Source organism: Drosophila busckii, chromosome X (assembly GCF_011750605.1).
Source record: "Drosophila busckii strain San Diego stock center, stock number 13000-0081.31 chromosome X, ASM1175060v1, whole genome shotgun sequence".
NCBI lineage: Eukaryota > Metazoa > Arthropoda > Insecta > Diptera > Drosophilidae > Drosophila > Drosophila busckii.
In genome coordinates, this window is record NC_046608.1 from 1,448,812 (window position 1) to 1,461,089 (window position 12,278).

Sequence of the window (12,278 nt, forward strand, 5' to 3'; positions counted from 1 at the left end):
CACCAACATCCATGCATTGAGTTGTAAGAATTGTCATTAAAAGGAAATCACTTACAACGCATTTACCTCAACTTCTTCTTCTTCTTCTTCGCCCGTTCTCCCTTCTCCCATTCTCCCGCATTCTCTCTGTGCCGCCGACTGCGTAGACCCAGGGCATATCACACAATATTTCATTGTTTTGTCTTTTGTTGCTTATGTCATTTTGCTTTGCTTACTTCATTCGTCGTATCAAATTCAACTAACTGAGTTTTAATTGTCTGGGTGTGAGCTGAGCTGAGGTGAGTGTGTGTGTGGTTGAGTCTCAGTCTTATGCTCTTCTTTTCGCTGCTCTCTCACACCTCTGAATTGGTTCGACACCAAATGTGCTACTGGGCGGTGAGGTTGAGATTGAAGACGGAAGATTGAAACTGAAACTCAAACGGAGATGGAGACGTAGTCGCAGACCGAAGAGGAGTGTACCATTTTGTTAGGGTATGAGGGCTCTATTACGGGCCCACAACGTTGCCTCTTGTCTTTCTGTGTGTGTGGCCGGCCCCAACGCGCTGTGCTTTTGTTCGAGTCCGGAAAAGTCAAGCTGTTTTCTTGTCGGCATCGGGCACCTGGTCTCTATCTGCGACAAGGAATCGCAACATTTGTTGCTTGTTTTTTATAAATAGAGCAAAACCAAGTTACATAATAAACTATATAATATTGTTAGACAATTCCTCATGTGGTGACATAATGTTTAGCTAATGCCAGACAAATATGTATATAACGTTCTTACTTAACTTAAATCGCTATAATAATAGACTTCTTATACCAAAATAAAGTCGTGTGTTTCGAATTTCTGCTCTAGTAGAGCATTAAACATTTTATTACGCTGCACACCATTATTATTAGCAATTAAGAATCTCTTATAAGATTAATAATTGTTAATTTCTTAATAGAGATTTCGATTTTAGCGATAACAAATTGTGAATTTATCCAAGACTCATTAAAGCTACATTATCGCTGCTAATTCAGGAATCCAAATTGAACTGCAACTGGCATAAAATGAATTTACAAGAAGCATAAATAAGCTAAAAGACCTCCTTGTACAGTTTCTTGGTAACTTCTTAGCTCAGTTTGATAATCATGGCACAAAATGTTCCTCTGCGTGCCGCAGCGAAGCAAAAAATTCTACTGAATTTTCAGCATACATACATACATATGTATGTGGAACTAAAATTAGCAGCACGATTCTGAACTTCTCAGTAAGTTCTCCCCCCACAAACGCCCAGCACGTGAGTTATATTCAGATACTGCTTATTTTTGGTTACTTGGTTTTTGTTAAAGGGGTTATTTGCTCATGTAAAAAATTTCAAATAAAAGACTTTAAACTTCACATGTGTTCAAATAGAAAACATTTAATTAACAAAACTGCATGAATTGCGCGTAGTTATAATTTTAATTACTAGTGTTAGTAGTTCATTATCAATTCAGTTACAAGTTCATTATCAATTTATGGGTTGTATGTTAGTTCGCCTAAAAGTCTGCCGCATTGATTTTGTGTCTGGCAATTGCGAGTTAAAAATACAGACTCATAATCTGTGCTGTGACTAATAAAATTTATTTGTATGTCCATATGCCAGACAAATGAAATTGATGGGCGAGTGGGGAAGGGCTGGGGGTCAATCGGTCTCGGGCTACTCACGAAGCGGCGGCAACGCACAGGGTGAAACGACAAGAGCAGCAGCAGCAGCAGCGTCGGCGGCGTCGGCAGCGACAACAACAACTCACGTGTCGGCAATGCGTGACTTCAAGTGCACATTTCGAGGCACTTTCGATGCAAAGCAAATGCAAAGAATCAACGTGCTGCGGTTGAAGCCGAAGCCGAAGCCCCAACCCCTAGGACCCAGAGACACCCGTTGACATTCTAGAGGGCTCACCCAGAGATTTGCCAACATTGCCTGCCAGCCACGAGTCAATGTACCCAAGTGGACCAGCTCGAATTTACTTCCAGGCGGGCGGTCGGGCGGTTGGGCGGTTGCCGGCGTGGCTTAACCCCCATTGGGGCATTATGCACGCGTACCCCTTAACCCATGTAAAGTGCACAGCAAATAAGTGAAAGTTGCACTGGCATTTGTTATTTTTGGCATATTAATTGCTAGCCAAGGGTTAAGCCAATCGAGCACGAGAATAGCACAAAATCGAAAACGAAAAGAAAACAAAGACAAAAACAAAATACAGTAAGCTAAACGCCGAAGCTGAGTCGTTATGCCGAAGAATAACGCACGTTGAGCTGCAGCTGCTTTGCCTACTGCTCTATCGTGTGTCTGCCTGTGTGTGTGTGTGTGTGTGTGTGTGTCGAGTGAGCGAAACGTTTAGAGCTTAATACGCTGACGCCGCAGTCGCAATGCGCTTTTGCTCTGCTCTCTCACTTATCGCGGCGGCGGCAGCTCTTGGGCACAGTATTCGTGCGAGTTTTCAACAAGTAGGTCCAGTTTAGCGGCAAGAACAAAACTATCGAAAAATAAAATATCAGCCACAAAGCTAAGCGACTAACTACTGTTAGATAAATTAAAATTTAAACAAATACTAAACGTTTTTTTTTTGAAGTGCTTACAAGTGAAGAGCAAAGCAGCAAAATATACAAAAGTAAATACATAAATAACATAACATAACGGTTATATATACTAAATGCATGTGCATATGTTTATTTGTTTTTTGCTTTTTTGTTCTTGTGTGCAATATTGTTTGTTAAATGCAATTGCGTAGATCGCGTGGGAGAGCGCGTGAGTGTGAGCGAGAGCGCAGATACAGTTGTGCAACAGCCCAGTGCAAAACAACAGCTAGTGCAAAAGAGAGAGAGAGAGAGAGAGAGAGTGAGAGAGCGCGCGCGAGAGCTGCTCTTTGACTATTACTTTTATTACAAACAGCTCAAGTTAGCCGCTTACATAAAGAGTGCTGCCCCGTTGTTCTCATTGTGTTGTTTTTGCTGCTTTTATTGTCACTGGCTATTGAGCGCTGCCCTTGCATTGCGAATTGCGAGAGATAACAAAACAAAAACTAAGCAAAACAAAGCGCAAAACGTAGCGAAACATTGCAATTGGGGCTGAGAGCTCGACCGGGCTTGGCGTTCAGAGTTAAAATTAGCAAGCAGCTTAGGAAATTATTTTAACTAGTTAATATGAAATATGAAACGACTAAATTTGTTGTTATATTGATTGTTTGATTACTTAACTTGCATAATTGCTGCATTCAGCACTTTATGTGACTCAAACTAAAACCAAAATAAACAAATTACTTACGTATGCACTTAACGGAATGAAAGAAAGAGAGAGAGGGAGAGAGAGAGAGAGCGTAGCATATGCAACATATTAATTTTGCTATAGCTGTGTGATCAAGCTCATTTTGCTTCTAGTTTCTCTTCTTTTTTTTTGATTGTGTTGTTTGCTTTATCCTTAAGCGCGCCAATTTAAATTTGTTGCCGCTGCGAAATTCGAAACGCTAAATGCTTGCGCCGTTTGTCCAGATTACGTAAAACGTTTACGTTCAATTGAGGGGGGAAACTCTGGGGACTCTCGGCTCAGGCAGCCCACTCGGCATTTTTAAAAATAACTGCAATATGCTAGATAAAAAGGCAGATATTTATTTGTAGCAGACAGCAGACGTAAACGTTTTTAGTTTATATGCTAAAGTTAATATAACAGCAATTACTTCTTCATTTTTGTCATGCAAGTAAATATTCAATCAACATCATATAAGAAGTAAATAAACATAAATTAAGTTAAAAATTTATTAAAGCTATATTTATTTAATTAAAACCCAAAATATAACATAAGTTTATTAATTACTTTTTATCATACATTTGGATTGAAACATATTTTGTAGTCAAGCAGTTAGTTTATATATACATACATATGTTAATACAAATTTCCGCACAGCAGCTGCAGCCGCGTGACATAAACGTGACTTGACTGCTTGACTGACAATCCATCAATATGTTTGGTGCTAATGAAATGAAATATTACAATCATTTCAGAGCATACTTCAGGGCGTTAAGCTTTAGGTATCTGCTGTGAGAATTAGGTGCACGCTTACGCAGTTATAGAGTTATAATTTATTTATTGCCAAATCAAACGTACAAAGATGGAGGGAGAATCGTCAACATCTAACCATAACACCAAGGTCTCCGACTCGGCCTATTCCAACAGCTGCAGCAACAGTCAATCGCAGCGCAGGTAAGCGCTCAATTTGAATCTCAACAAGAACAGCTAGGGAATTGTTTTTTTGTTTTTTTAATGCAGTGGCAGCTCCAAGTCACGCTTGAGCGGCAGCCACTCGTCGGGCAGCAGCGGCTATGGTGGCAAGCCGTCGACGCAGGCCAGCAGCAATGACCTGATCTTCAAGCGCAACAAGGACAAGTCGCGCAAGAAGAAGAAGGCAAAGTGCAGCGATGTGCCTGGCACGTTGGAGCTTAGCGATGAGCAAGTGGTGGCCAGCACCAGCAGCACCATTATAGCAAAGCAGCAGCAGCAGCTGCAGCAGGAGCGGGAGCGGGAGCGTGAGCGTGAATCAATGGATCAACAGGAGACGCCAGCCAATGAGGCACAACAGCATAGCGAGCAGCAGCTGGAGGATGTGGCAATGACGCAACAGGAGCCACAACAGTCGCTGGAGCAGGCCCACCAGCTGCTGCCCGGCAGCACCAGCAACCAGCAAATGCCCCAATTGGCCATCAACATCAGCAACAACATATTGAGCATCGGCGCCGCCTCGCTGCAAGAGAGTCCCTGCGGCCCAGGTCTCTCCATGACCAAAGCCGACAAGACTTGCGAGTCCGCACTGCTCAAGCTGGACACCGGCATGCCGCCCAGCTCGCTCCATGCCAAGCAGCCGATGCACGATCGCAAGGAGGACACCTTCTGCTGTGTCATCTCGATGCACGACGGCGTCGTGCTCTACACCACGCCCAGCATCTCCGATATATTGGGCTTTCCACGCGACATGTGGTTGGGTCGCTCCTTCATTGACTTTGTCCATCAGAAGGATCGCGCCACCTTCGCCAGTCAGATCACCACTGGCATTCCCATTGACACGGGACGTGGCGGCACCCCCAAGGAGCAGCGCAGCACCTTCTGCGTCATGCTGCGTCGCTATCGTGGCCTGAACGCCACCGGCGGTGGATTCGGCGTCATCGGCCGCTCGGTCAATTATGAGCCCTTCCGCTTGGGATTGACTTTCCGCGAGGCTCCCGAGGAGGCCAATGGGGACAACTATAAAGTGCCCAATGGCACAAACATGCTGTTGGTCATTTCGGCCACGCCCATCAAGAGCAGCTACAAGGGTAAGTGCAGAACAATTATAAATTAAGTTCTGTCGAACGAGCAAAAAGTTTTGAGTTTTCGAGTTCGACCAAAGATGATGTGACTGAAGTTATATCTTAAATCTTTAACATATTAGAATTAAAATAACTTCAGTCAGCTTATTTTTGCTCGAATTGTCCAATTTAGATGATAATATCGTCTTTATACTGAAACTTGACAAATATAATCGTTATTGTAACGTCATAGCTCCGCGCTATTGAAACGACATATCTCCGCCAAAATAAAACTGACATATCTCCGTTTAAAAATAGTACCCGTAGTCGCGCGAATCCTAATACGACCCCCTGTATATTTTTAGCGCAGACTAAAAATATAACAGGCCAAACATACATTAGTCCACCCTCCACCCACACTCTGAACACGTGATAAGTCACTTGGTATGACCTTACGTTCACTTTTCTCCCACCTTTTCCTTCTCTTCAGTGCCCGATGAGATACTCTCGAACAAGAGCCCAAAGTTTTCCATACGCCACACGGCCACAGGCATCATCTCGCATGTGGACTCGGCCTCGGTGAGCGCCTTGGGCTACCTGCCCCAGGATTTGATTGGACGCTCCATCTTGGATTTCTATCATCACGAGGATCTGAGCGTGATGAAGGAGACGTACGAGACGGTGATGAAGAAGGGACAAAATGCAGGCGCCTCGTTCTGCAGCAAGCCCTATCGCTTCCTCATCCAGAACGGCTGCTATGTCCTGCTGGAGACCGAGTGGACCAGCTTTGTGAACCCTTGGTCGCGCAAGCTGGAGTTCGTGGTGGGACATCATCGTGTGTTTCAGGGTAAGTGGGTGCAACAACAGTTTGGCAGGCAGGCAGGCAATGAATTTCTGAATTCTCTTTCTATCGATTCTAGGTCCCAAGCAGTGCAATGTGTTTGAGCAGCCGCCCGGCACTAAGATTAAGATATCGGAGGAGGCACAGAACCGTAATTCGCGCATTAAGGAGGATATACTTAAGCTACTGTCGGAGATAGTCTCGCGTCCATCCGATACGGTGAAGCAGGAAGTATCTCGACGTTGTCAGGCGCTGGCCAGCTTCATGGAAACGCTGATGGACGAAGTGACACGCACCGATCTGAAGCTCGAGCTGCCAGTGGAGAACGAGTTGACAGTCTCCGAGCGCGATAGCGTAATGCTGGGTGAGATCTCACCGCATCATGACTACTATGACAGTAAGAGTTCGACTGAGACGCCACCCAGCTACAATCAGTTAAACTATAACGAGAACCTGCTGCGTTTTTTTAACAGCAAGCCCGTCACCGCGCCCGCCGAGCTAGACCCGCCCAAGCTGGAGTCCGCGTACATGAGCAGCGCTCGCGAAGATGCGCGCAGCACTTCGAGTCCCGTGCACGGCTTCGAAGGCAGCGGCGGCAGCGGCTCCTCCGGCAATTGCACCACCGGCAGCAATATACACATGAGCAGTGTGACCAACACCAACACCAGCATCACCGGCACCGGCACCGGCACCACGTCCGGCGGTGGCAATTCACATGGTAACGGCAACGGAAACGGAAACACGAATCCCACTTGTAATGGCAATGCTAGCTCCCTTGGTGGAGGAACCGCCCATGGCCATGCCAATCCAAATGCTCATGGCCATAGCAGCGGCAACGGCAGTGGCCATGGCGGGAGTGGTCACGGCAGTGCCGTCAGCAGTGCGCCCACAGTCAGCGTAACCCTAACCGAGTCCCTGCTGAACAAGCACAATGATGAAATGGAGAAGTTCATGATCAAGAAGCATCGCGAGTCCCGCGGACGCACCGGTGAGAAAAATAAAAAGTCTGCGAATGAGAAGATGCTGGAGTATAGCGGCCCTGGGCATGGGGGCCATGGTGTCAAGCGTGGCGGCTCCCACAGCTGGGAAGGAGATGCCAATAAGCCAAAACAGCAATTGACGCTAAACAGCGCCATCGGAGTCGGCAGCGCCAACTTGATCCACGAGCCGCATGTGCCGATTCCGATCAAGCCGCAGCTAACGAACGCACCAGCGCTCCAATGCAATCAGTTCACCCAGAGCAATCTGAACTGCACCCAAAACATTAATCTGTGGCCACCTTTCTCGGTGGGCGTCACCACGCCCACAGTCCAACACGCCCACACTGCGGTGGCCCAGAGCAGCTTCTCGCCCCAGCCGAGTCTCTTCCCCGCCTTCTACTACATACCCGCCGCCGCCGCCCAGCCCGCCCCCAATCCGCCAATGCACTCGATGCAGCGCCCCCTCAAGCTCTGCGATCAGCCGACCACCTCGCAACAAGCCGCAGCTGCCGCCACCGCAGCAGCCCATGCGGCCATGCCCCTGCAGTATATGGCCGGAGTCATGTATCCGCATCCCTCTCTGTTCTACACCCATCCGGCGGCAGCTGCCGCCACGGCCATGATGTACCAGCCCATGCCCTTCTCCAGCGTGGCCAATGTCATGCAGATGTCGAATCGATCCAGTAGCTCCCAGACGAGCTACAACAAGGTTGTCTATAATGTGAGTACCAGATATTCGACTTGTTCAAGTTGCTTATTTTATAAATAAATAATTATTAATAGATTTATGTATTTATGCACTTTTTTTTATTACTTTGCATAGTAATCATAATTGAGCCAAGTTTTTAATGTAACAATTAATGTAATTACTTGTCTCAATTATGATTAAAATACATTTTGCTCTCTATTATTACTAACACTCAATTGCTGTACTCCGTATAGAATTAAATTACGTAATAATTAAGATAATTACATTTCTCAATTACCGCATTCTTACAATAATTACTTTACATATTATACAAATAGTTACCATTCTCGTTTCTAACTAATTTTAATTAATTTTCAATTGCAATTCCTTTGATTCAATTTCATTATTCAACTACTTTATTAATTAATGTATGGTACTTATGGTATGGTATGGTTACTAATCTATTACTTTCAGCAACTTAAATTTATATTACATAAATTTAATTTGCTTAATTTAATACTGTAATTATACAATAATTATTCTTCTAAATTCTGATAACCAAAATTACTTTTTTCAATTACAATTGTAGTAGGACGTGTGCCTACTCAAGCTTACATTAATTACGATCTTTGGGTTATTCTCATCACGCTGCTCTCTTGATGCTGGTTACGTTCTCATTATTTCATAATCTCTAGCTAATAAGTTGAAAACGGCCGCCAGTCAGTCTTGATCGAGCGGCAGAATAAATAAGACGAACAATCATTCACTCCAAAGATCTTTCATCCACAATTTCATAATAATTATTACTCAATTAGTCGATTAATTTTAGCTGAATGAATTCATTTCATATTCATTTAGGAATGTTAGTAGTAACTTTATTTACTTGCATTTGTAAATTACAAAAAGTAGTGAATTTAATTAAGTTATTTTTATTTACAGTAATTTACAATTCCTTTTTTAAACATAACTAATCATTTAAATAAGAAATTACTAACACAATTATTTTAATTCAATTCATATGTAAGTATGAAGAGTTTTATTAATTTATGTGTTGCTATAATATTTAGATTAATGTATTTAATTACTTTATTACTTGAATTTCCTATATTTTGTGAAGTAGATTGACCCATTTCGCATCCCCCTACCATTTAAAGAATTACGAATAAATTTAATTAAAATAAAAACCTTTAATAATATATTATTACAAGCATTAGCTTGTATTATTCAATTAAAATATTTATAAACTTAAATTAATTACTTTCAATTAATTGCCCTGTTGCAGCCACAGCCTTCAATGGTGGCGCCACTCACATGCGCAACGAAGCCGCAGGGCGCCTTTCACTCCATCACGCCCTCGCAGCTGCAACGTCCGTCTTCGCAGGCGACTTCGGTTAAGGCGGAGCCCGGCTCGAATGTGGCACCCTCGGATACGTCCAAAAAGGAGGTGAACGACTCGCCCATACCGTCGGTTATGGGCGAAGTCGGTTATGGGTCCGATCAGCGTAGTCATCGCACCCATAATAAGGTAATGAAACCGCTTTCTCCATATTACTTTGTAAATATAGTTGCGCCAAGTTTATGCAGAAATACACGGACAGCAATGGCAACAGCGACGACATGGACGGCAGCAGCTTCTCCTCGTTCTACTCTTCGTTCATCAAGACCACAGACGGCTCAGAGAGTCCGCCGGACAATGATAAGGACAGCAAGCGCAAGACAAAGGTAATAAAGCCTACAGGAATAATACCAAGCAAAAAAATTATTAATAAATTAACGAACACAGTCCTCACTACGTCGGGATTCCAAAATTGTCGAGCATCCCGAGGAGGATCAAACTCAGCACGGCGACGGGTAGTCGAGCCTCTCCCACATGCTCCTGGTAACAAAGCTACAGCATGTAACCCAGAATAAGAAATAAAATGCTTGCCCCTCTCTATGAAAAGAAGGCTCAAATATAGCAGCTTTTATTGTCTATATGGTAAGCTATATATCGACACTAAATGTTGTGAAAGCCAAATATAGCTCATCATCCAATAATTGTCTATAATCAAATAAATGTTGCGCACTTGGCGAATGAAATGTCTACGAGCTTTATAATTATTCATTTATAAAATGTACAATGTCTTAGTAGTACAAACTTTATATATTATATAATTTACATTTAATTAGAGCATATATTTTCAAGTTATAACTAGATTGCAACCAAGTTATTTTATACAAAAAGTTGAATATCGAAGAACTGTTGTTAACTCAATATTAAATATTTACAATTTATTTATAAAATTTACAATGTCTAAGTACTCTATAAAAACTCTTAATATTATCGATCAATATTGTATCTATATTGCATATAGAGTTATTTTTATACAAAGTGATCACTTGTTAAAAACTATTGCTGCACTTAGACATTAACTGATTTTATATATTTAGAATATTGTTCTATAATCTTTGATTGTGTCGGACTGAGTTCAAGTTAATTCTGCAATGAATTTTTTATAGAATTGCTTCATATCAAAATCTGCTTAGTTTAATTTACGTTAGTAATAATTTGCGGAAAATACTCATATTGATTATTTAATTATTTGCAATTTTATTATTGGGATTATTTAAAACTTGAAAATAATATTTTTAAAGTAGTTCGATTATTTTGGCTTAATTAATTAAAATTGTTAAAGTAGAATTGTTTTTACTGAAAATTATTGAGATAAACAAGATTCGCTTAACTTATTATTATATTATATAAAATAATTCCGATTTATATTTAAATTATTTGTAATTGTAATTCTAATATTAAATTCACTATTTGCAAAAAAAAAATTCTAATCAATAATGATTAATTGTTTAACAACCAAAGATACCAAAGATTATAGAATTACGATTAATTTGCATTTAATTGTTAAGCAAATTACCTCAAAGTTTTTGATAACGTTTTGAAGCTAAATGAAAATTATATGTTAAAAAAAAAAAAAAAATTATTTTTAGCTTTAATATGTTTTATGTTTAAGCCTATTCGTTTTCAAAAAACTGATCATAGGGTATTTCATGCCAAAGCTTTTGCAACACTACCTTGAAGACTCTATCGCAGGCTTCTAAAACTTTTGGCTGTACATCTATTAACAGCGCTTGCCATTCATCATTCAAGACCTTTAAAGTGCTCTCGCGCAATTCCACATTATCGTCGAACAAGTTTGTCATGTTAAAGTGTCCGCTAAAACAAAAATTGTTAACTCGTATAAAAAGTTTAGAAATAAATCGCTTACGAGCCGACTTTGGCGATGGTTTTCAAATCATTGATCTTGAGATAGGTGTGTCCATCGTCGCGCTGCTCGGGCTGCGCCAAAATGCGCGTCTTGCCCACCACTTGATGCAGGTTGATGACGAGATCGCCTTTGCTGACTATGGGCAAGATAAGTATTTTGCCATCGACATCGTAGTTGGCGCGCACCTCCAAACTGGGCGAGTTGACCAAGAAGGTAAGTTTCAGTGGCTTGCTTAGATCTTTGCTAAAGCCTTTGATGCTCTTTATAGTCACCGAGTTGCCAAAGTTGTGCATGGTGGCGTTGGTGAGCAGCAAGTTGAACTGCAGGGAGCTGCTGTGACCACCGCTGTTAATGCGCAGCGTGCCCAGCTGCAATGGCTCTATGCTGGGCATATCCAATGCCGGCATGCCGTGCTTAAAGACGCGCAGGAAGCTCTGCGCCTGAGCCTCGTAGCAGGCAGCGTCGTTCAGCTGACAGCGCTTGAGCGGTGACGCTGCATGGGAAGGCCACAGATTCAGTGCTGCACTTGCTCAACTGCTACATAGATACTTACGCCAGATATCGGCCACAACCAAAGCGCTAACGCTTACAACAACAACTGCAAGTTTTGTGAACTGCAACATTTCGACTCGAAGCTGAACTGAACCGCTTGGGGCGCGTGCATTGCGTTTTTATTGCGAATTCGTATGCCGAACTGCGATGCCCCAAACGACTCGATTACTAGTCCATTAATAGTACAAATAGCCATGATTGGCTTGTATGCTTAGCTACTGATTGATTAATAAATCCCATGCATATTTGAAATATTAATTAAACGAGCTAATTTGTCGCCAAGCTCTAAACTTGTTGTAACAATTTTGCTTCATCAAACTAGATACCCTTCCTTTCCAAAAAAAAATATATTAATTATTAATATTGTAAGCTAGTTCTTGAAAATAGCTATTATTTATAATAATACAGCATATAACAGTCGGTGCTGGTTTCATCACATATGTGAGGGTGAAACTAATTAAACATAAAAGTCACACTTTTGAGGCTATATTATGAGAATTGTATTAAACTTTGATTTTTGTTCAAATATATTTTACATATTTTTCAGTCACAGTAAACGCTCGCTAGCTGCGATTCGCTGAAGCTTAAACTAAATTCTCAGTCTGCAAAACACAAGTCGGCAGCATTTGTTTGTTACTCATCATATATATATATATAAGCATAACTTTATGAAAAT

The 12,278-nt window shown here is 41.9% G+C and overlaps 2 protein-coding genes across 4 annotated transcripts; one reads left to right on the top strand and one right to left on the bottom strand.

Annotated features, from left to right (window-relative positions):
- Window positions 1-2,577: 2,577 nt before the first annotated feature.
- Window positions 2,578-9,937, top strand: LOC108606230 (period circadian protein). 3 transcript variants are annotated; one of them, XM_017996149.1, is made up of 8 exons: window positions 2,589-2,616; window positions 4,004-4,202; window positions 4,269-5,308; window positions 5,772-6,128; window positions 6,202-7,823; window positions 9,073-9,315; window positions 9,366-9,512; window positions 9,574-9,937. In XM_017996149.1, the coding sequence occupies exons 2-8, from the start codon at window positions 4,111-4,113 to the stop codon at window positions 9,643-9,645; spliced, it is 3,573 nt and encodes a 1,190-aa protein (XP_017851638.1). In that variant the 5' UTR covers window positions 2,589-2,616; window positions 4,004-4,110; the 3' UTR covers window positions 9,646-9,937. The 3 variants fall into 3 exon arrangements, with proteins under 3 accessions (XP_017851640.1, XP_017851638.1, XP_017851639.1); XM_017996150.1 differs by having other exon boundaries at window positions 2,592-2,616; window positions 9,375-9,512; window positions 9,574-9,936; XM_017996151.1 differs by lacking the exons at window positions 9,073-9,315; window positions 9,366-9,512; window positions 9,574-9,937 and adding an exon at window positions 8,380-8,444 and having other exon boundaries at window positions 2,578-2,616.
- An 838-nt stretch (window positions 9,938-10,775) lies between these two features.
- On the bottom strand, window positions 10,776-11,691 carry LOC108605989 (circadian clock-controlled protein). Its single transcript, XM_017995810.1, has 3 exons — window positions 11,604-11,691; window positions 11,051-11,543; window positions 10,776-10,998 (listed from the first exon to the last, which is right to left on the bottom strand). The coding sequence occupies exons 1-3, from the start codon at window positions 11,671-11,673 to the stop codon at window positions 10,797-10,799; spliced, it is 765 nt and encodes a 254-aa protein (XP_017851299.1). The 5' UTR covers window positions 11,674-11,691; the 3' UTR covers window positions 10,776-10,796.
- Window positions 11,692-12,278: the final 587 nt, after the last annotated feature.

Bases quoted from the DNA above. Each gene is read 5' to 3' on its own strand.
- LOC108605989 (XM_017995810.1), bottom strand. From the start codon at position 11,673: ATGTTGCAGTTCACAAAACTTGCAGTTGTTGTTGTAAGCGTTAGCGCT. The intron at 11,544-11,603 runs GTAAGTATCTAT...CTTCCCATGCAG, and splicing joins GGTTGTGGCCGATATCTGGC to CGTCACCGCTCAAGCGCTGT. The intron at 10,999-11,050 runs GTAAGCGATTTA...TTTTTGTTTTAG, and splicing joins ACCATCGCCAAAGTCGGCTC to CGGACACTTTAACATGACAA.
- LOC108606230 (XM_017996149.1), top strand. From the start codon at position 4,111: ATGGAGGGAGAATCGTCAACATCTAACCATAACACCAAGGTCTCCGAC. The intron at 4,203-4,268 runs GTAAGCGCTCAA...TTTTTAATGCAG, and splicing joins AACAGTCAATCGCAGCGCAG to TGGCAGCTCCAAGTCACGCT. The intron at 9,513-9,573 runs GTAATAAAGCCT...TAACGAACACAG, and splicing joins ACAGCAAGCGCAAGACAAAG to TCCTCACTACGTCGGGATTC.